This window comes from Eulemur rufifrons, chromosome 17 (assembly GCF_041146395.1).
Source record: "Eulemur rufifrons isolate Redbay chromosome 17, OSU_ERuf_1, whole genome shotgun sequence".
NCBI classification, from domain to species: domain Eukaryota; kingdom Metazoa; phylum Chordata; class Mammalia; order Primates; family Lemuridae; genus Eulemur; species Eulemur rufifrons.
Window position 1 is genome coordinate 81930696 of NC_090999.1, and position 22940 is coordinate 81953635.

The 22940-nt window shown below is 34.9% G+C and overlaps 1 protein-coding gene across 9 annotated transcripts in view; it reads left to right on the plus strand.

Moving 5' to 3' along the window:
- AP3S1 (adaptor related protein complex 3 subunit sigma 1) overlaps nt 1-22205 on the plus strand; it is a 70463-nt gene extending 48258 nt beyond the window's left edge. For 3 of the 9 annotated variants that reach the window (XM_069492095.1, XM_069492096.1, XM_069492102.1), the window contains 2 exons: nt 12074-12181; nt 21479-22205. In XM_069492095.1, coding sequence (XP_069348196.1) covers nt 12074-12181; nt 21479-21607 — 237 coding nt within the window. In that variant the 3' untranslated portion in view covers nt 21608-22205. Of the gene's footprint in view, nt 1-12073; nt 12182-15299; nt 15341-20193; nt 20242-21478 lie in introns of all 9 variants that reach the window. The other 6 variants (XR_011235925.1, XM_069492097.1, XM_069492094.1 and 3 more) reach the window with 6 other exon arrangements.
- Nucleotides 22206-22940: the final 735 nt, after the last annotated feature.

Here is a 22940-nt window from a genome sequence, read left to right on the forward strand (position 1 = left end):
GTTGCACAGAAGCCTTTTAATTTAATTAAGTCCCATTTATTTGTTTTTGTTTTTGCCATGATTGCCATTCGGATCTTGTTCATAAATTCTTTGCCTAAACCAATATGTAAAAGAGTTTTTTCAACATTTTCTTCTAGAATTCTTATGGTTTCATGCCTTACATTTAAGACCTTTATCCATCTCGAAGTAATTTTTGTGAGTGGTGAGAGATATGAACCCTGTTTCATTTTGTGCATGTAGCTGTCCAATTTTCCCATCACCATTTATTGAATAGGGATTCTTTTCCCCAGTGTACATTGTTGTCTGCTTTCTCAAAGATCAGTTGGCTGTATGTGGATGATTTTATACCTGATTCTTAGTTCTGTTCAATTGGTCTGTGTCTCTATTTTTGTGCCAGTACCATGCTAGTTGAGTTACTATAGCCTTGTAGTATAGTTTGAAGTCTGGTAATGTGATACCTCCAGATTTGTTCTTTTTGCTTACGATTGCTTTGATGGCCAATAAACATATGAAAAAAATGCTCAGCATCACTAATCAGGTGCTCCCCCAAATGGGCACTCCTTGGACCCCCACACACCTGTAAGATTGAATCAGTAAATGCCGAAAAGGGCATTCTAATTGACCTCCCTGCCAGTAGGTGGCACTTGCCAGAAGGAACAAGCTGCTATGTTGTTTTGGGGTCCTGTACTTGGCTCTAGTCCCTCAGGAGAAGCACTGAATGCCCCAGGTGGTGGTTGGGGCCCTGGAACTTCCAGGTGAGTCCTTAATCTCTGCCCCAGCAGAGGTGGGTAGGGGAGAGTGCAGTTGGGCAAGTCTGGGTTGGGTGAGCTTGGCCTCAGGCTCCACAGAAGCTGGCAAGGTAGCTATTTCGGCAGGGATCAAAGGTCTGTTCCCAGCTTCTAGGTAAAGCTACCAGGGAGGGGCTGAAGTGGCCCCACCCGACCAGAATGTCTGCTCGTGAAGGCGGGGCTGTCTGAGAGCCACCATCTGGCTGTCAGGAGTGGGTTTCACTCTTTTCCCTACTCCCCTGCTCTGTGGTTTCCCTCCAGTGACTACGCCATGGACTAGGTAGCCTCCCTGCCCAGGATCTCAACCCGGGTTGAGAGCGCAGCCTTCCTGTAGGGGAAGGGGTACTGCACAAGTACGCTGTGGCTGGGCCCATCCTGCACTCACCTCTTAGTCCTGCCCATGTGTGCTCCTTGCCTCCCAATATTAGTTCACAAATCTACCCTCCGTGCCCCTGAGCAACACCATCGAGACCTGAGGGTATGGGATCTGGCCTGTGGGCCTGTCCCCAGGTCCCTGAAGATCAATCCCTGACCGTGCCAGGGAGAAGTGCACTGGTCCTGAGTTGCTCTGAAGTGCTCAAACAGGTTTGAAGTCCTGCTTGGGGGTGTGCCCTGCTCCAGTGGAGCCACCATGCAGGTAGCACCAGAGAGGGCCGGTGAGCAGGAAGCTTATAGTCTGAGCACACCTCATTCAACTGCAGGACCCCAAGAGGAAAAGTTTGAGCCCCACTCTCTGTGGAGGTCTCAGTGTGGTGGCTCAATTGTCTCTCTTAGCAGCTTGGGTGGGGGAGGGGAAGGGGAGGAAAAGAGTCTGGATGGAGGAAAGCTAGCATTCTGGTCATCTCTGTTACTCCCTCTGGAAGGCAGCCTCCCCAGAACATCCGGGCTCTGGAGTCCCACAGATCCCCTGGGACCCACTGGACCCCTGTGGCTCCCACAGTCTGAGCCAAAGTTGGCAAATGTTTTTGTGGGAATGAGCAAGATGGAACCTGAGGAGTTGAAGCCACCTGGGGAGGACCAAGGTGCATGGTGGGTAGAGAAGCAATATGGCGCCTGCCATCCCAGCTTGTGTCTGCGGTGAGAGGAAGTGCCCCCAGGGGCCTGGGAGCCTGGTGCTTTGTGCACAAGAAGCTCTCAGCTTACTGGCTACAGCAGCTTTTGGGCTGTGGGTGCAGAAAGTCTCTCCCGCAGCTTTGGAATCAGCTGACTGTCAGAGATGCAAGGGAGGGAGAAACAAACCGTTCCAGCTGTACCCTTTTCGCTGGACTCCAGGCTTCTCAGGGGTGAACTCTGCCAATATTTTGCTCCCTCTTGTTCTGCTCCACAACTTCTTCCTGTGGAGTCTCCTGTACATTCTGGCACCCTTCCCTCAGAATTACATCCCATCTATGTTGTTTGTCTGTTTGCTTTTTGTCCTTCATCTAAACCTTTTCCTTCTGGCAGCTGGTGTCTCTGCTCAGCCATCTTGAATCAGCTACTGGCCCTTGTTTCTTTATCCATTTAGCTATTCTCTCTGCCTTTTAATTGGAGAATTGGATCCACTTGTAACTAGTGTTATTCTTGATAAGTGAGGGCTCACTACTACCATTTTGATGCATGTTTTCTAATTATTTTGAGACTCTTCCTTTCTTCTTAACTGTCTTTCTTCGTGGTTAAGTGATTATCTCTAGTAGTATGTTTTAATTTGTTACTTTTTATTTTAATGAATGTATTATAGGTTTTTGTGTTGTGGTTTCCATGAGGCTTATAAAAAACACCTTACAGATATGTTATTTTAAAGAGATGACAACTTAGAGCACAAAGAAAAGAATACAAACAAAGGCAAAAAAACACACCAAAAGCTACACTTTAACTCCATCCTCCCACATTTTGACTTTTAGTTGACTTAATTTATATGTTTTTGTATTATCTCTTACAGGTTCCTGTACCTATTATTGTTTTTGATAGGTCTTTTCAGCTTCATACGAGAGTTATAAGTGAATTGCACACCACAAATACAGTAATGGAGTATTTTGGGTTTGCCCAGGCACTTAATTTTAACCATTGGGTTTTATATCTTGAAAAGTGTTCTTTTGCACATTAATATCTTTTTCTTTCAGGTTGAAATTCTCTTTAACATTTCGTATAAGATGGTTCTGGTGGTGGTGAATTCTCTTAATTTTTGTTGGAGAAAGACTTTATTCATATTGGAATGATAATTTTGCTGGACCCGATATTCTTGGATGACAGTTTTTTTTCTTCGTGCACTTTGAAAATGTCCCACTACCTCTTAGCCTGTGTGGCTGTGTAGTTTCGGTTGAGAAGTCTGTTGCCAGACAAATTGGAGCTCCTTTGTATATTATTTGCTTCTTATCTCTTGCTGCTTTTAGGTTCCTCTCTTTGTCCTTTACCTTTGAGAGATTGGTTATTATGTGTCTTGGGGTAGTGTCGTTTGTGTTGAATCTATTTGGTGTTCTCTGACCTTCCTGTACCTGTATATTTATATCTTTCTGATGTTTTGGAAAGTTTTCTGTTATTATTTCTCTGAATAAACATTCTACTACTTGCTCTTGTTCAGCTCCCTCTTGAACACCAATAGTTATTAGATTTAGTCTTTTGAGGTAATTTTTTATATCTTGTATCCCAGCGGTCCCCAACCTTTTTGGCACCAGGGACCAGTTTCATGGAAGACAATTCTTCCGAGGATGGGAGTGGGGGTGGGAGGAGAAATGGTTTCGGGATGATTCAAGCACATTACATTTATTGTGCAGACTTTCTGCTCATGATAATCTGTATTTGCAGCTGCTCCCCAGCGTTAGCATCCCCGCCTCAGCTCCACCTCACATCATCAGGCATTAGATTCTCATAAGGAGTGCACAACCTAGATCCCTTGCATGTGCAGTTTACAGTAGGATTCGCAGTCCTATGAGAATCTGATGCTGCTACTGGTCTGACAGGAGGTAGAGCTTAGGTTTGTGATACAAGTGATGGGGAGCAGCTGTAAATACAGCTGAAGCTTTGCTTGCTCGCCTCTCACCTCCTGCTGTGTGGCCAGTTCCTAACAGGCCACAGACCAGTACCGGTCTGTGGTCTGCGGGATGGGGACCCCAGTAGTAGCCAGTCTTTGTACCTTTTTGTTCTTTTTTCTTCTCTATGTATTTTCAAATAGCCAGTCTTCGAGCTCACTAACTCTTTTCTCTGCTTGATCATTATGCTGTTGAGAGCCTTGAAAGAATTCTTCAGTTCAGCAAATGTTTTTGTCAGTTGCAAGTATTCTTGTTGTTTTTTTCATTATTATTTTTTCAAATCTCTGATAAATTTCTGAATCGATTTTCTGTGTTATCTTGGAGATCACTAAGTTTTCTTAAAAACTAAGAGATCACTAAGTTTCCTGTTATTTTGAATTCTTGGTCTGAGAGCTTATAAATCTCTATCTTGTTAGGGTCAGTCCCTGGATTTTTGCTTTGTTCTTTTGAAGAGGTCACGGTTTCCTCTTTGCTTTTGTTTTTTGTGAGTATATGTCTGTGTGTTGCACTGAAGGATTAATTATTCTGGTTTTCTCTGTCTGGCTTGTTTTGGCTTTTATTGAATATATTTGCATAGCGAATCTTCACTAATAGGTTGTTACCTCCTTTTTTGGCTCTAGGTAGCGCCTTAAGCCCAGATTCACCTTGACTCTAGTAAATTATCAAACTGGGGGAAGTCCCAAAGGGATTATTCCAGCAGTATGGGAAGGCTGGTTAGGACTTTGTTCCCCAGGAACCTAGGGAACATACCTCTTACAGCATAGTGCTTCTGAACAGCCACACTCTGCTTTGGTATCTCCTTGGGCCAAGTTACAGAGTAGAGTTTCCAGAGTTTTTTTTATAATTAATAGTAGCATAGATTTGAAGAAATACCAAAATGTGAAGAGAGATTAGATCATTTAGAATTATAAATACAGGTAATAAATACATTGTTTAAAATTTTCATTAGCAAATAAGTATATATGTATTAAAATGTTATAAGATTAGTAAAAGCATGACTTACAGAAGTACATAAATGGAAATTTTCTGCTAACATAATTTAAAGTAATTTCTTATCGTTTTGTCATAATTGGCTATTCTGTCTTAAAATGAAAGCATCATGTCTAATAGTATAGTTCTTAGAGTAGATTTATAAGTCTGCTTTGGGTACTTTATTTTTTAGCTCCTGTTAATTTTGCAAGCAGAGAAGAAGTAGGTGTTCCTTGCAAAACACATCTTACTGCAGGGTATGTAAAGGGCATGCCCTTATCCCAGTTTTCAAGTAGCTTGCAATTGTTTCAGGAACGTAGGTGATTCGTGTCTGCCTCTGTGTATCTGTATTTATCTCTCTCTTTTCTTCTTCCCTCACACTGTTAAAAAATATTAAAATGTTAAAAATATTTTATTATTTTACAATTCCAGTAATAGTAATTATCTTTATTTAAAAACAATACTGAATGCCATATGATTAAATATGAACGTTTTTCTTACCTTGTTATCCTTCTTACATCCACCCACGCCCATCCCGCACTGCTTCCCTGAAGTAATTTCTCAATAGTTTGTCTAGATAGGCTTCCAGACGTTTTGTGTCTAGGTATTTATCAAGATACGCATACTTCATTTGGTTTAGTGAGCGATTAAGTTTGTTTTTATTTCACATAGCGTTCTGTGCCTTACTTTATTAATAACATCATGTCTTCAGATCCTTCTATGTCAATGCATACATATCAGCTTTATTCTTAAGTGAAGTATTAAATAAAATGGATATGTCGTATTTTACTTGACCACCTTTATAGTCAGTTGATAATGTAATCAAATTCAAAAAAATGTTTTGTGTGGAGGACCTCATTTCTAAAATAAACTATAACAAAGTAGCTTTTATGCTCTGAAACAGGTGACAATCTATAGAAAAGAATTTACAGAATTTGACCTACTTACTTTATTCTTTTTTAGATCTTAGTTCAGTCTAATAGAGGGCTTGTTACTATTAAAAAGTGAAATTTTAGGTTATTAAGTATGAAATGTCCGCTTTCCTTAAGTACTAAGTTTGACAGTTGATACCTCTGACATTTCACTTTGACACTTCTTGTTTTATTTTTATTGTGAAAGTATAACCCCATTCTTTCAAATGCATGGTTTGGCCTGTGATTATCTTTCAAATTTTTTTTTTAGAGCAATTTTTGTGAAACCATGGATAAGTCAAAAATTTGTGTGATTTTCAAATATGAGTTCCATTGTGGAACCAGTGCAATGCAGACAGCTCAAAATATCAACAAAGCGTTTGGGAAGGATGTGGCTAATGAATGTACAGTACATCGGTGGTTTGAGAAATTCCATTCTGGTGATTATAATCTTGAAAATGAGCCATGTGTGTGACCTGAGACAAAGGTGGATAATGATGAGCTGAAAGCTGTAGTGCAAAAGTGTAGTGTAGTGAATTAGCAGCCTACGTGAATTAGCAGCCAGGTTTGATGTTACTATTTCAACAATATTGGACCATTTGAAACAAATGGACAAAGAAGCTGGATATATGGGTACCGCGTGAATTAAATAAGCATCAGAAAGAAATCATCTTGAAGCTTGCCTTTCTTTGCTGTCATGACATAAAGGTGAACCATTTCTATACCGTACTGTTATGTGTGATGAAAAATGGATTCCTTTTGACAATTGCAAGCATTCGGCGTGATGGCTGGGTAAAAATGAAGTGCCGAAACACAATCCAAAACTGAATGTTCATCGAAAAAAGCTAATGGTATCTGTTTGGTGGTCCAGCACTGGTGTTATCCACTACAGTTTCATGAAACCTAGTCAATTGAATACAGCAGATGTCTACTGCAACCAATTGGACAAAATGATGAGGGTGCTTGTTATTAAGCAGCTGAGATTGGTCAATAGAGACAGGCCAATCCTCTTGCAAGACAACGCTCAACTGTCCCACAAACAACGCTGCTCAAACTATAGAAGCTGGACTTGGAAACTCTCTGTCATGCACTGTATTTACGAGACCTTGCACCAACTGACTACCACTTCTTCCAGGCTTTGGATCACTTCGTGCTCAGAAAAATATTCAGTTCTCAACAGGCTATGGAAAATGCCTTTTGCGATTTCATCACCACTTGCTCTCCAGGCTTCTTTGTGGCTGGCATAAGCAAGCTTCTATTAAGATGACAAAACCGTGTCAATAGTTTACGCATATACTGCTTCTTGTTTGAGATATAATAAACTAAACTTTTGATTTGAAATTGGACGTTACGTATTTGATGACCTAATTTTTATCTTCATTCTACTTTTCAATGACTATATAGGCTTTTTTCAAGCTAGGATGTTGCTGTCTGTAAGTGCTATATATAAATATTTAATAAATGATTTACTGACAGCAAGGTAGTGAAAACTGTTGAATATGAATAAATACTTTGTTCTGTAATTTTTGAATTTTGGCCTAATTGTTATATATTATTTTGAAGGAAAAAAGTATGTTTAATATTTATTAGATACCCACTGTGTGCTTTATAATAATTTATAAATAGTAATAAAATGATACATCATTTAATCCTTAAGTATCTTATAGTAGTTTTCAGCAGAGGTTTCCAGGTTCTGCATAGACACATGTATAAGATAGAGTTCTTACCATTTAAACACATGTGAAAAGTGGCATGCGTGCCTTTTCTTATTACCAACAAATATTCAGCACCTTTGTGCTACTTCATAAATAAAGTATGTGCATGGCCATTACTTTAGTTTAGGCCTTTAATGTTGTTCCTCTGAATTACTGCCATCTCTTTTACTTTTAGTAAGCTGGGTTTTGTTTGGGTTTTTTTTTTTTATTTTTTTGTAGTACATGCACATGTTAAAATTTTTCCAAACAAAACTGTAAAATGAAAGGTTAAGTCTCCATTCTTCCTCACTCCTCCAGTCCCATTCTTAAGGTAACTATATATTAAAAAGTATTTTAATGCTTTTCTGAGCATATCCAAGTGTATAAATTTTTTTGGTAAACCTCAGTGGGACCATATTATAGATATTGTCTGTACCACTGGTTTTTTTCATTTAATAACCATATTTTTCAGTAATCTATAGATTTCTCTCATTTTTCAAATGTATAATAATTAATGTAGATTCACTGTTTTACATTTTTGTACTTTTGTTTGCTTTTACCAACAAAGTTTTATTGATCATTTTTGAACATTTATCTGGCACCAGGCTCTTTGTTATGATTTTCTTAACTTAATTCCTCATTCTCTCCTGCCTCTTAAGTTTCAATCTATTCTTTATTTTCTTGCGTAACTATCAAAATATATAGTGTGGTCTCATTTGTGTAAATTAGATATACATATACACACATATAACAAGTGTGTGCATAACAAGTTTTCTAGAGGGATATATAAGATACAGGTAACTGATTATCTTTGGATAGAGGGATCTAGTAACAAATGCAGAGTGTGGTGGAGACTACTGTTTGTACAGTAGTGTATGTGTGACTTGAGCTCTTCGTCATTTGCCTACATTGCTTTTTTTAAAAACATAAAAATGAGCCAGGCCCAGTGGCTCACGCCTGCAGTCCTAGCACTTTGGGAGGCTGAGGCAGAAGAATCACTTGAGTCCAGCAGATTGAGACTTTCTGATCAACATAGTGAGACCTTATCTCTGCAACAAAATAGAACAATTAGCCAGCCATGATGGTTCAGACCTGTAGTTCCGTCTACTCAAGAGGCTGAGGCAGGAGGATTCCTTGAGCTCAGGAGTTGGAGGTTACATTGAGCTGTGATGATGCCACTGCACTCTAGGCCAGGCAACAGAGCAAGAACCTGTCTTAAAAAAATTTAAAAAAAAAAGCCATAAAAATGAAGCTTAGAAGTTCTGGTCTATGTCTAGAAGAAACTGTGCCATTGGGTAGATAGGGCAAATATTAAAAAACAAACAAAAAAATAGTAGAAGTACATTGTTAATGTATAGGTATTTACTGTTTCTTAAACATTTAAGTACCTATACAATTTTAGAAATAGATAAAAACTCATTGAATTCTTACTTTAGGTGAACATCAAAGCCGTTTAATAGATCAATTGTATTATAAGCATGTTGTCACCCTTTTTTTAATTCCCATAAAAATCTGTTTTAAATAAAATATATATGAAACAAAGTACTAAAATATGTCAACCATATGAGTTAGGGCTGACCTAAAAGCAGATCTTTTATCATTTTCTTTCTTTCGTTAAGTCTGCAAAAATTCTTACCAATTCTGGGAACATGAATTCTTCGTCACTGGACATGTCATGTTCAACTTCTAAATTTCTTCTTTTCATGTGACATAGCTTATTTTGGACACCATATCCTTCATAATACTGGAGTAGCCTTACAATTAATAATTCTCATTTCCTTACATGTTTATCTTTCTGAATTTTCCATGTAATGTCTAGTATCTCCCCATCAAGAATATAGTCTTTAGGCATTTTTATCTTTATAATAAATGGGACTGTTTCTGCGAGGATTTAGCTCACAGGACCCTTTTCTATTTTCCGTCTCTTCTGGATTTCTGAATTTGCTTTCATAGGAATTATTTTTGCTTTGAAGACAAATTTACACCTTAGTTCTTGTCTCTTAAATTAACATACGTTCTTAAAATTTCTTGGGTGCGACCCCCATTGGCGGGCCACTCACACTGTAATACCTCTGAACCTTGTAGGCTTTTCTATAGTACTGAAATTTATGGTTTCCACTAATCTAGTGCTTGTGTTCTGAGATGTTTCTGGAAAGGCAATAGTGTAATTCTCATAGGGATAAGAAGATTCTGAGCCCATTAAGAGTGGCTGAGTAAAGTGGAGGTGGAGGAGTTACTACACTCCCCCACCCCCAATTTATAAGGCTTTTATGAACCTTATAAATTGTGTTTTCTCATGAGAATTTGTTTTAAAAAGAAGAAGGGAGTTTCCACTTCAGAAGTTTTAAAAAAATCTTTGTCCTCTGGCTATGGTCTTTCTGAACACAATAGCTATTAACTATATTATAAGGTAATTGTATTTTATCACCTAATTACCTTCTTGACCGTTAAGTGAATTTTCATAGATTATGACTAAAAGTTAATTAGCTATGTCAATTGCATTCATTATTGTTATGGAGAAAATGAACTTGAGTCACTCAGACTTAGGTTTCAGTTGTTGGTTTGCCACATACTAGCTTATGTGTTTTGTGTAAGCTGGGTTATTCTCTCAGCTGTAATAAAGGGTGATGTGAGAATTAAATTATATCCCCTAAGTACAGCATCAAAACATAGCTTTAATAAATAATGTCTAGGCCAGGCGCGGTGGCTCACGCCTGTAATCCTAGCACTCTGGGAGGCCGAGGCGGGAGGATCGTTTGAGCTCAGGAGTTCTAGACCAGCCTGAGCAAGAGTGAGACCCCATCTCTACTAAAATTAGAAAGAAATTATCTGGCCAACTAAAAATGTATATAGAAAAAATTAGCTGGGCATGGTGGTGCATGCCTGTAGTCCCAGCTACTCAGGAGGCTGAGGGAAGAGGATTGCTTGAGCCCAGGAGTTTGAGGTTGCTGTGAGGTAGGCTGATGCCATGGCACTCTAGCCTGGGCAACAGAGTAAGACTCTGTCTCAAAAAAATAAATAAATAAATAATATCTGGTCGCATTAGCGATAGTAGAAGTTACGATATTTAGCACTAGTTTTCAAAACAACTGTGACTTCTGAATTTGTGTTGTTTGCTAGGAAAAGTAATCAATATAAACCTTTCTTCAAAGTTTGTACATGAGGTATCCATCTTTCCAAAATGAAAAATTAGTAAATAATGATAGAATATTTTTAAAATCACGAACACATTTGTATGAAATCTAATAATTATTAAGGAATGAAAATTGAGTATGTTGGAAAAAAAATAAATACCTTATAATACCTAGTGGTACTGTGCTAAACACTTGCATGAATTATTTTTTTTTAATTCTTATGATAATCCTATGAAGTACCTGTACTGCTTCTATCTTTATTTCATAAATAAGTTACTTCACTCAGAGAGGTGAAGTAACTGCTCAGGGAATGCAACTCATAAGTGATAGAGTCACTGTTCATGCCTATCTAATTTCAGTGGCTCCACTTCTAACTTATCAGATTATTTTTAAAAAGTTATAGCAGAGTATAGAGTATACTAGTCTGTGAAACTTCGTTCAGCTCTGAATTGTTGATTTTTGATCCAGTAAATACCTTATGAAAAAACACCTGCATTATATTATACCTGGGTTTTACTCCCCAGTGGAAGACACTGTTTTTAATTATTATATTTATAAGAAGTCTGAATATTACATGGATAAACAATTTGGGGGTTAAAGCACAAAGTATCTACAATAAAAAGAAAATTCTACTGTTTTTCCAACCTAGAGCTTAGTAGTAGTACTGTACTACATGGCTTCACTAAGTTCCATGAGTATAAAATAGCAACCTAATAATTGTTGGCTGAGAATCTGGTATAAAAGGCCCTTTGTATGGATCGTTTGAGCTCAGGAATTTGAGACCAGCCTGAGCAAGAGCGAGACCCCATCTCTACTAAAAAAATAGAAAGAAATTAGCTGGACAACTAAAAATATGTACAAAAAAAATTAGCCGGGCATGGTGGCGCATGCCTGTAGTCCCAGCTACTCAGGAGGCTGAGGCAGTAGGATTGTTTTAGCCTAGGAGTTTGAGGTCGCTATGAGCTAGGTTGATGCCATAGCACTCTAGCTTGGGCAACAGAGTGAGACTTTGTCTCAAAGAAAGAAAAAAAAAAAAAAAAGCCCTTGTAGATCATTTTTGATCATTAAATTTGATATAATAATAATGGTAGTTAATATTTATTCGTCATTTACTTCGGGGACTTCCATGGATTACCTCCTTTGAAGGCAGTACTATTATTATCTTCATTTTACAGCCCATTAAACAAAGACTTAGAGGTTATATAACTTCCTAGAGCTTCAGAGTAGTGATGAAAGTGGATTTTGAACCTTCACTCCAAATTATTCTGACCAGTCATCATTATAAAAGACAGCAGAATGTGAAACAAAGTTACTGAAATCATAGAACTTTTTGGTAGTGAATTTTCTTTATGAATGTATATTATTTTTTCCTCTAGGTTCACAATATTCTTGCAGAAATGGTGATGGGGGGAAATGGTATTAGAGACCAACATGAATGAGATTGTTACTCCCAATTATTCTGACCATTCATCGTTATAAAAGACACAGCAGAATGTGAAACAAAGTTACTGAAATCATGGAACTTTTTGGTAGTGAATTTTCTTTATGAATGTATATTATTTTTTCCTTTAGGTTCACAATATTCTTGCAGAAATGGTGATGGGGGGAATGGTATTAGAGACCAACATGAATGAGATTGTTACGCAAATTGATGCACAAAATAAACTGGAGAAATCTGAGGTAAGAATGGAAAATGCTCTAGTTAAAAAGGTTCTAAGCATGATCATAAATATGCATGATTTGTAGCTTTCACTGTTTGTCCTTCAGTATCACCCTTTAGGTATAACCAATATGCTTATTCAGTTTTAAAAGAAATGGAAGATACACATTTTAGTATGTTCAATGTTCTGTGACTACTATCTACCAAATAGCTTTGTGTATTCTTCTTTTAGACACAGTCATAGCTACCTTGGGTAATAAATACAATTCCAAATTCTTATTGTTTAAAAAAAGCATTACTTATTTGAATAATGTAACCTAATACTTGCTTTGCAAGACTTCAATCAATAATTTCCAAAGAAATCCTAGAACTGTATTTTAAAGACATGTAAATTTAGTGTTACAGAACTATTTCTGGAAAGGGAAAGGAGAAGAAATGGAATGCTTATGAGGAAATAATGTTTTGAGTTATAATAGGTGCTTAACAAGTCTGAGTGAACATTTAAGAAAGAAATTCAATAACTTAATCTTTTAACACTGGATCTTTCCCAAAGGTCACTGAAAATTTAGTTAAGTCACATATTTTATACATAGATACATATATATTCATGGGTTTTTTTGCATTCTATGAGGGCAATATTTGGTTTGTTATACTTAGCTAACTTTGTGCTGTTAGATTCAACGTTAGATTGGGTGGATGAAGACCAGCCAACACTTAAGCACTGTATAAAACCCTACTTTAGAATTTTAGTGACTCTTCCCTCAAGCACTAGGCTGAATATCAGCAGCAGGTGCTTGCTATAGCTGAGCCACTCAGTTTAATGTTACTTTGGTTGGTTATTACCCTCAATCATGAATAGTCTTGATATCTCATTCAACACTACTTGTTTGAAGATATTCTTACATTTAGTATTTACAGTCAAAACTGAGATTGGAAAAAACAAATTTTGTTTATAATAGTGTAAGCTCAGATGTTTGGTTGTTGTAAAGTAAATATTACTGTGAAATCAGCAAATTATGCCAGTATATTGGCATTAATTTACAACAGGTGAGTTCTGAAAAAATTATCTTGTTGGCATGTTAAAGGATCGATTTAACGCAATTCTGTGCTCATTTGAATTGAAGGAAAACACAGAATGATGGATAAATCTGAAATCTGAGGGTTAGAAACAGTTGAAGATTTCTATAAAAACATTTTCTAATGTGCTATTTTAAATTAAAAATAGTCTTGCATTTCTCCTTTACCTCAGTTTGCCATGCCTATTGGTTTCCCAAAGGAGACGCTTGTAATGGTGATGAAGAGCTAGGACTCTCTTATTTTGTGTATTCTATAACCCATTTTTAAAATATTGGTTTTTGAAAGGGGAAAACAAACACAAACTAGGTTAATAGAGAAAATTTTGTTTTGGGACAAGGAAAAGGACTCAGAATATTATTTAGTGTACTTAGACTCATAGTATATTGTTTAGTACAGAAAAGATTTACTACAAACCCTAAACTATAGTTTTTAAAGTCTTAAAATGATAAAATGTATGTAATTTGTTAAACATTGCTTTACAAAACTGTATGGTTATAGATTTTAAATGCCAGTGGGCAAACAATGACACAATCCATTAATAATAGGTCTAAAATGAATGGATATATGGTAATTTGTGAATTCTGTGTAATCATTTGCAAAAATATATTGATCACTTGACTAGAATTCTCACATTTCCGGTTACTTACCTCCTTTCCATTGGTGGTATCCCTTCTTTTTCTTTTGCTCCTTAGTGTGGTTTATATTATATTTTTAAGAAGTCATGAAGGACCTATAATAATTGCATAATGGGTATTTACTTTTTGATTGTCCAGTAAAAGTTTGTTAATGAAGTAATTTTTCTTATCTGTAAAGAGCAGTAAAATGCAGAATTTGCATTTTTGAAGGAAATAGTTGTAAGAATACTATAACTTAAAATCCTTTCACAGAAACAATGCTATTTAAAATAGTTTAGAATACTGTTGAACATTTCTATTATTCTCCACCAGTCATCTTGTAACGTATATAATCATTTGTTCTCTGCTACCAAATTAGTTTTCCTTTTTGTCCTTTACAAGAAAGTATGTTTTGAATCTGACTGGGGATAAACCACAAAGTTACAGATCTCTCAAGTGTCTCTACATGTGATATCTGCTGATATTGTAGTTAAATAGGATTTCAAGTTAAAGTAAAGCCTGACCATATTTTAAAAGCAGTGTTGAAAATTATGTTGACTCTGTAATTTTTCAGCAATTTTCATATATTTTAAGTATGTGTGAAAGGCTGCCGGCTTTATATCAGACACATTGAAATGTCAAAGGTTTTCATACATTTCATTTCCATGTTACTTCAACTGGTGATATACCAGAGATATGACTTTGCAGAATAATCTAAAATTATTTGAGAGCAAAGTATAAACTTTTATTAATCTCTTACTAAACTTCCATTAAAATTTATTATATAAGCAAAAAAATCCAAGAAAGACTTAATTGTAGTCCAGAATTTCATGATTAATGAAAAGAACTGGTTAGCATATTTTAACAATTCATATAAGTAGTGTACTTGTAGGAATAGTATTTACTTTTCAAAAATCAGCTTGGGCATAATTAGCATACAGCTTTTAAAATATAACATGGATTTATCTAGGGGCTTTGTCAGAAATCAAAGATTTTATTATATTGGCTTAAAGGTGGAACATTCTGGTAATGGAATAAAGCAAACCAGTTTAATTCTCAATATCTAGACAGGTAGAAGCAAAGATGCCCCATCTTTAAAGAGAGGAAAAGCTAAGATACACTCTGAATGTGTTGTCATCTATTGTTTTGATGGAAAAGTGGTTTACTATAACATTGGGATCTTGGGAGAGGAGGGTTTAAGCTGGGAGGTTGGTGGGATTTGGGGGAAGTATAAGAGGCACCCAGGAATCTGCCTGAGAATAAAAGGGCTCCCTGGGGGTGGAGGTAGAGGGGTGGGGTTGGGGAGACTTGTTAGCTTTTATGTATTTCATGTTATTTTTAAGATGGGTAAATGAGTCTGAATTTAGTCACTACTTTTTAAAAGTCAGTCCTCTTTTTTCCCGAACATCCTGATCTTTCTAGCTCTTTCCATTCTTCTCTCTTGCAGACCTTTATCTTTCAGTCTCCCAGACAGGACAGGTAGACAAGGTATTGCTGACTTTGAGAAAAATGTACTTTAACAAAGGGAAAGCAAAATGATGTCAAAGGCAATTAATTATTTAGGCCAGACTCAAAAATTCTTTGTGTTAATGAACCCATATAGTCCCTGTAGCCTATTTCCATTCTAGTTTCTCCTTGTAGTTTCTTCATCTTTTATTGGACTTAGTGTATTTTACTAGTATATCATTGATGTCATGTTTGTTCTGTTTTGTCTGCCTGCATTGTAAGAGGAAAGTTTAAATTTTTTTTTAAGAACATTGTCATCTAACTGACAAATTTCCATTTGTAAAAATGACAATTTACTTTGTATATAAAAACCTAAGAATTTATTTGGGAATCATGTAACAGAACCAATCTTAATTTAACTCTCACAGATTTTTTTTTTTTCTATTTCTAAATTAGGATTCTAACCTAAAATTGCCTGCTGGGTTTTAGAAGCTGTGAATTTAAAAACCAAAAGCTAAACCTTAGTGGGAAGCAGTGAAGGCTTAGAAGAATGACTGCTAAATAGTACTTTTTTCTCCCCAAATGGTTTTCAGTTCCAAAGTCTTAACAGAATTGCTTTTACAGTTTTGATCTGCAAGTGCATATTAACAGTGGCAAACACAAAATAAGATCAGAAATCTTCTAAAACTTGAATTAAATGCTTTAAAAATGGAATTAAATATATTGACCAAAATGTAATACAATGGGTTTCCATTTTAACAAACCTGACATCCAAACATATCATAATCAGATTCAATAAAGTATTGTATAATATTTTATTCAGTATTGAATAAAAACCCTAAATATTTTTGCAAAGCTTATTGGCAAATATTGGAAATGTTTTTAATAGACTCCTAGCTTTACAAAACTAATTTTTCTTCTAATATTTCCTATACATTTTTTCACACCATAAATTAATTGTGAATTACTTTTGAAAAAGTTTCGTGGAGATGGTGATGAGCAACTCTTTTGTACAAAACCATTTCAGGAAAAATAAAAATGTTCATAGCTTCTAATTTAAAATTTAAAATGAAAGTAAATCACTGTGTCCTATGGAGGGAAAAAATCTATAAGCTTAAGTTAGATTACCTGCCTTGCTAATTAGAAAAATATCACTGAGAATTTGGCATTGCTTTTTATCCACTAAATTATTACTCTCTGGCAATGTTTGAGAAGGAGCAACATATAGGTAGGTGGCTTTACAATATCTTATTTTGAGATTGTGGGCTATATCACGAAGCCGGGCATACCATTTTTGGTCCCTGTGTCTATGTTACTTTATCCCTGGTATAGAAAATACATAGTGATCTCATAAACCCCATTAATCGAAATCTCTGCCGATTTCTATGTTCCAGTATTTATATTAAACTTCGATTTTCTAGTAAAGAACCACTAATCACTTAAGTCTGTTAATTTCCATCTCTAGAACTAGTAATTGGCTTTTTATTTGATTGAATATCTATTTTTCAAAGAGCAGAGAATAAGAAAAGTGGCCCTAAGATACAGATGTTGGAAGGTCAGTTCATAAGTTGGTTCTGCTCCTCCACCCTGACATGCATGATGGTGAGGATCCCTGAGGTCATTTATAATGGTCAAAACTAGAAATAATAAATCCATGAATGTCATTAGCTTGCTACATTTCTTTCAGATAGGGAAATCCTATATTAGAAATTAAAACTGTAACTGAAGATAATCTGTATAAAATGACTACTAATTTGGAAGGTTTTTAAATTTTTAAACATTCTAATTTTGATAAAGTTATTTATAAAATGGCATAGTTCTTGCTCACTGGAAGATTGTCATCAGCATTTCTAATCTGTTTATAATTGCAGTATTAAAGCACTGTCTTTAAAGCAAAGAACAAGCCTATTATAAATCCCCAGATTAAAACTTATTCTGCCTCCTATTCAGAAATTAAAATATTAAAATTTTCTGTTTTGCTCAAAAACATGCCTTCAAAATCTGCCATTATTTTGTTAATGATTTTGAGTCTGAAACCATTTAATACTGTGTTTATTAATGTTGGTGTTCTTTCACTTGCTGTTAGGTCAAAATTATAAATGTGCATATAGCATCTTCCAGCAGGAAGGGTGGGTAAAGGTTTTAGTATGTACAAATTATTCCAACTACCATCTTATTATGCTATATTTCAAGCTTGGAAAAAATATTTTAAGATGGTAGGGTGGTATTTTGTGTCTGAGATGAAATAAATAGCTAGGTTATTACTTTCCTTTTCCCTTAAGTCCGTTAATTGCTTACTGCATGAGGAAAAGGGAGCTTTCAGGTTCTTTGAAATATATTTTAGTAATGCTGCTTTTTCAGTTTTGCTTGCACATATTTTGTTTATTTTTGGGTCTGGCAATTTAAAAACAAAATCAAAAACAAATCATATCCATCCATTACTATCTTTGTGATTCAAGTGCTTGAAATTTCCAAGAGTATGTCTGTATAAGTCTTCTATCTGTTTGGCCTCATTTTGGTATACTTGCAGACTTCATTTTGTTTTCTTTCTCTTAATTCTGTTAATTTATTTAATCTCATGGGAGAGAAAACATGACCATTCTTTTATATACTGTACTTCATTCTTTCATCCAATTCATACTCTTAACTGCTTTGGATTCATATATTTGTTTTTATTAGTATAGTTGCTACAGTTTACCTGCCATGGTGGTGCTCGAGTATAACATAGACGGAAACAAGTTATTTCTCCAGTAGAATTTCATTCTTTTTATTTCTGCTTTGTGTCAACTATGTAATCTTAAATCTTTAAGAACTATGTTATTTTCTGTCAGAAATATCTTATTTTTACATTTTATAATATGTAAACAGTAGTTCCCCCTTATCCATGGGGGATAGATACATTCCAAGACCCCCAGTGGATGGCTAAAACCACAGATAGTACCGAGCCTTATATACACTATGTTTTTTCCTATACATACCTTTGATAAATTTTAATTTATAAATTTGGCACAGTGAGAGATTAACAACAATAATTAATAAGAAAATAAAACAGTTACAACAAATATTGTACTGAAAGTTATGTGAATGTGGTCTCTCTCAAAATACCTTGTACTGTACTCACCTGTTTTCGGACTGCAGTTGACCGCGGGTAAATGAAACCGTGGAAAGCAGAACTGCAGATGGGGGGAGCGGGGAGGACTACTGTATTACTAACGAATCAGGTCAACTTAACTTCTGTAACTTTTAGTGTTGATAAAGTTAAGAATTAATAAAAATTATCTGGCTGCTTTGAGTATATCTTAACTGGGAAAAAAAAAATCTTAACCAAGATGAAAATTACTTTATACCTCTGTATCAGCAAACTGATTACCTGATGGCAAATTACTTCTTTTACATCTTGTTTTAATAAAAATGTTTCAGACTTCACTTTCATGAAAGTCTGAAAATGAGGTTTTTTTTTTAATAACCATTCTGGTGTTGACTGCCTGAGTAACATAAAGTCTTCTTTTTTTAGCCCTAAGTTTTTATATATAAACATTGATAGCATGGTTAAGCATCTACTTACTGATCAGCAGTTCTTATTATTTCCTTAACATTTTATATCCTTCAGAATCTGATTTCTTAAAATGTTAGTTTAATTAAAACTTAAAGCACATATTACAGTTGTTTAATTTCCTACCATTTAAATTCATGACATACTACACGAAAGTATTGAACATGCTTGAGAAATAATTTGATTCTCCTAATTCATTTGCGTGTTCTGAATAGTTCTCATCCTTTGCATGTCTATGGCTTGCTGCTTATGTTTAGAAGAATTGTAGTTTGTTGTACTTAGAAACTTCTTTTGGTTTTACATAATAAGCACATATATGCTATTTAAATCAATTGCTGTATTGACTTTATATATTCTCATTAGCAGCCTACAGTCGACACCATCTTTGGTCACAAAGAAACAATTTAATGAAACTTAACAGGATACATTTTTTATTCATTTTCTTTGCTTTAGTTTAGCTGTTCATGGTATAGGGTATTATGGAAAAGAAGGCTTCATAACATTTAATTTAATACTGAAAAAATTATGTTTACTATTTATAAATGTAAAACAGCACCTAGTAAAATATACAGACACAGGCATACACTCACATTCTCTCTGATTCACTTCTTCTGCAATAATAAAATTCTTTAAGAATTCATGACTTCTAAAATATTTATTTTCAAATATTTATCAATACTTTTCTGTAGTCAACTCATTATTTGTATCCTTTATGGAAATTCCAAAGTAAAGTAGTGAGAACTTGGTCTTTTAATTAGAATAATTACAAAATCCTTCTACCTAGAAAAATGATACTAGTTCCAGGATATCTGCAATTTTGTAAAACAATTTTTGTTCCCTTGGCTGACAACACACTTCCTGATAAAAGAAAGCCTACGAGATGGTAAACTTCTTTGAACTATATTATTTTTTCGTCCTAAACCATTCTAAATTTCAGTAGCTATACCTTTAGCTTCAAATGATCAAATTGAAGACCCCTTTGAATATGATACATGCTGCTCTAAATATTATTTAGTTATATCTTCAACATTTTTGCGGGGAACAGGAGGGAAATGGGGTATAACAAAAACTTCATTGCTTCAGGTAGGTATAAATATAGAGGTCAGATTTTTAGTTGTACATCAAAAACAACTAACCTCCATTAAATTATAAAAATTCAATTCTCCAGCCCAGTTCAGTCTTTAATTGGGTATGGAGTTATTCATCCATATCACCCTTATCATTGCCTGTGTGGACCATATCTATTTTAATTCTATTTTACTAATTTTTCTATTTCCAATTCTGAATTGATAATCCATGGCTTTTATTTCATTGCTTAACAATGTTTGTATCCTTTATTCAGCAAATAGTTTACACTGGCCTATTTTGTATCAGTCAAGATTTTTCTCAGGTAACAGCTTTATTATTATTTTTATTTTAATTAACGAAAGAGGTAGGATTACATAAGAGGAAAAAACTAAAATTATGAAAAGGGACTGTAAAATTAGTGTTTCTAATTTCACAGACATTGTCTTTTATAAGCAAAGTGGAAGATTTGTTTTTGTTACTTAATTGTCTACTTTTGTACAAAATGATGCCACTGAACTCAGATGTGTTTGTTGGCTTTGCTTTATTATCTAGCCTGAATAAAAATTAATGGAATCTAATTGCTTATATAAATTAAACCTTAAATATGAAGGCTACTAACGTAGCTGTTTGAAAAAAATGATATATGTGCATTTTTCTTTTATTTTTAAGGGTACTTCTTTTGAAATTACTTCAAAAATTATAAATTTTCCCACTAAGAAGAAAGCCAAATAGTATGCACTAGTGATACTTCCTGGACATTTTAGAATTCATTTATTTATATATACTACCTCTTGCAATTATGCTATTCTTTCTCTAAATTTGTACACTGTAAGCTGAACCTATGTTGAATCTACTTTATATAACAAAACATTTTTAACCATTATATTTTAACTAATGCATGGAAGGGTTGGAATGAGCTTGTAGTTTCATCTTTAGGCAGAACTACTGTTTGGATTGAGGCTTCACTTAAAAGCCTGATTTTTTTTTTTTAATGTTCTAGAACTTTCTTAGAAAAGTTTAGAAGAGCCCCCACAATTTTAAAAACGAATTTTGTTTTGAAATGTTTTAAGGGTTTAGCCCTGAGCAAAGAAAATAAACAAGCATGATCTATTACTTTCAGTTTTTATTTCACAGCACATATTGATAATAAATGCCATTTTAAACGCAAAAAAAACTATCATGATTGTTGCAAGAGCTGTTTAATAAGGAAACTAATGTAAATTATGCTTCATGCTTATGTCATATGTCAGTTAAATCAAGATGTAGCTGAAGATTTAGCTTTTGTCATGTGAATATTGTGTGGTAGTATACATTAACTTGTATTTAAATCTTTACATTGTTATCATTGCATGTATTCACTGTATTTTTTTAAATGTGTCACGGTTTTCTCTTTATAGATTAGTATTTAAGTAACCATCCCATACCAATTCAAACTACCATCTGGTCTCTAAACTTGTTATATGAAAATCTTTTATCATTGTCTTCCATTGTAAGTGTTTTATGATGAGCTACACCTGAGTTGTACATTTTCTTTTTCTTTTATTTGCTTCTGTATACAGGCTGGCTTAGCAGGAGCTCCAGCCCGTGCTGTATCAGCTGTAAAGAATATGAATCTTCCTGAGATCCCAAGAAATATTAACATTGGTGACATCAGTATAAAAGTGCCAAACCTGCCCTCTTTTAAATAAAAAATTTAAAAGGCCACTCCCAGGTAAAATCCAGGGGGAAAGTCATCTAAGTTTACCATGCAGTTGTTTACCAAAAATAGAGGAGGAGAGTCTTAACTTTTGCTCTTGGATTTAAGTCAAGGTACTGTATAGAAAGTGTGTAAAATCAGTATGGAAGTTCAGTGTTGCGTTTCTTGCTCAGTGATTTTAAAAAAATTGAGTAATTCCTGTGTGATTTTTTTTTTTTTTTTCTTTTCTAAACTGCATTCCTATGGCCACCTAAGGCATGCCTCTATGTATTGGCTACTACAGTATTTCAGAAAGTGTTTGAGATATTTCTTTAATTATGTACAGCCCAAATGTTGGTGTTTTGTATGGATCACAAGTGCAGCATTCCTTAATTCATTCTGTTATTTGTTACACAATTGTTATTTAAAAAAACCAAGTATGTATTGCATGAAAACATTATGATCTTTTTCTCTTAGTTTAAATAAAACTCCAAGGTAACTGGACTTCTAAAGCACTTTTCTGTTTGCCTGATATCTACTTTAGCAATAATTTTTTTTTTACAACCCTCTGATTCAACAAAGTAAATAAAAGTATATTTTATCACTGTTAAGCAGCTGTTAATGTCAATTTATTTTATACTCATGTTTTTGATATTCAGAAACTTACTAAATTATTGTGAAACTCAATTGTTTAATAAATCAAGAGTAATGTGGCCGGGCGTGGTGACTCACACCTGTAATCCTAGCACTCTGGGAGGCCGAGATGGGTGGATCGCTTGAGGTCAGGAATTCGAGACCAGCCTGAGCAAGAGCGAGACCCCGTCTCTACTAAAAATAGAAAGAAATTATCTGGCCAACTAAAAATATATATAGAAAAAATTATCTGGGCATGGTGGCGCATGCTTGTAGTCCCAGCTACTCAGGAAGCTGAGGCAATAGGATTGCTTAAGCCCAGGAGTTTGAGATTGCTGTGAGCTAGGCTGACGCCACGGCACTCACTCTAGCCCGGGCAACAGAGCGAGACTCTGTCTCAAAACAAAACAAAACAAAACAAAAAACCCAAAAGTAATGTATCTCATAGCATATTGTGTAGGGTGAGATCTGGAGTGGGAAGTAACAATCTTTTTCTAAAATACATTTTGAGAAAAGGAAATCTTTTTTATACAAATAGCTTAAGCCTTGCATCTTGTCCCTTCTTGCCCATATGATGAAAAATAATTTCTGTAAATATCTAGTCTATTTGGGACACAAAAAACCTTGGGGCTACACTTGACTATCCATCCCAAAGTCAAAGTTAAACTAATGTTTTCTCAAGTCCTGTTCTCATCATCAGCCCACATTTTTTA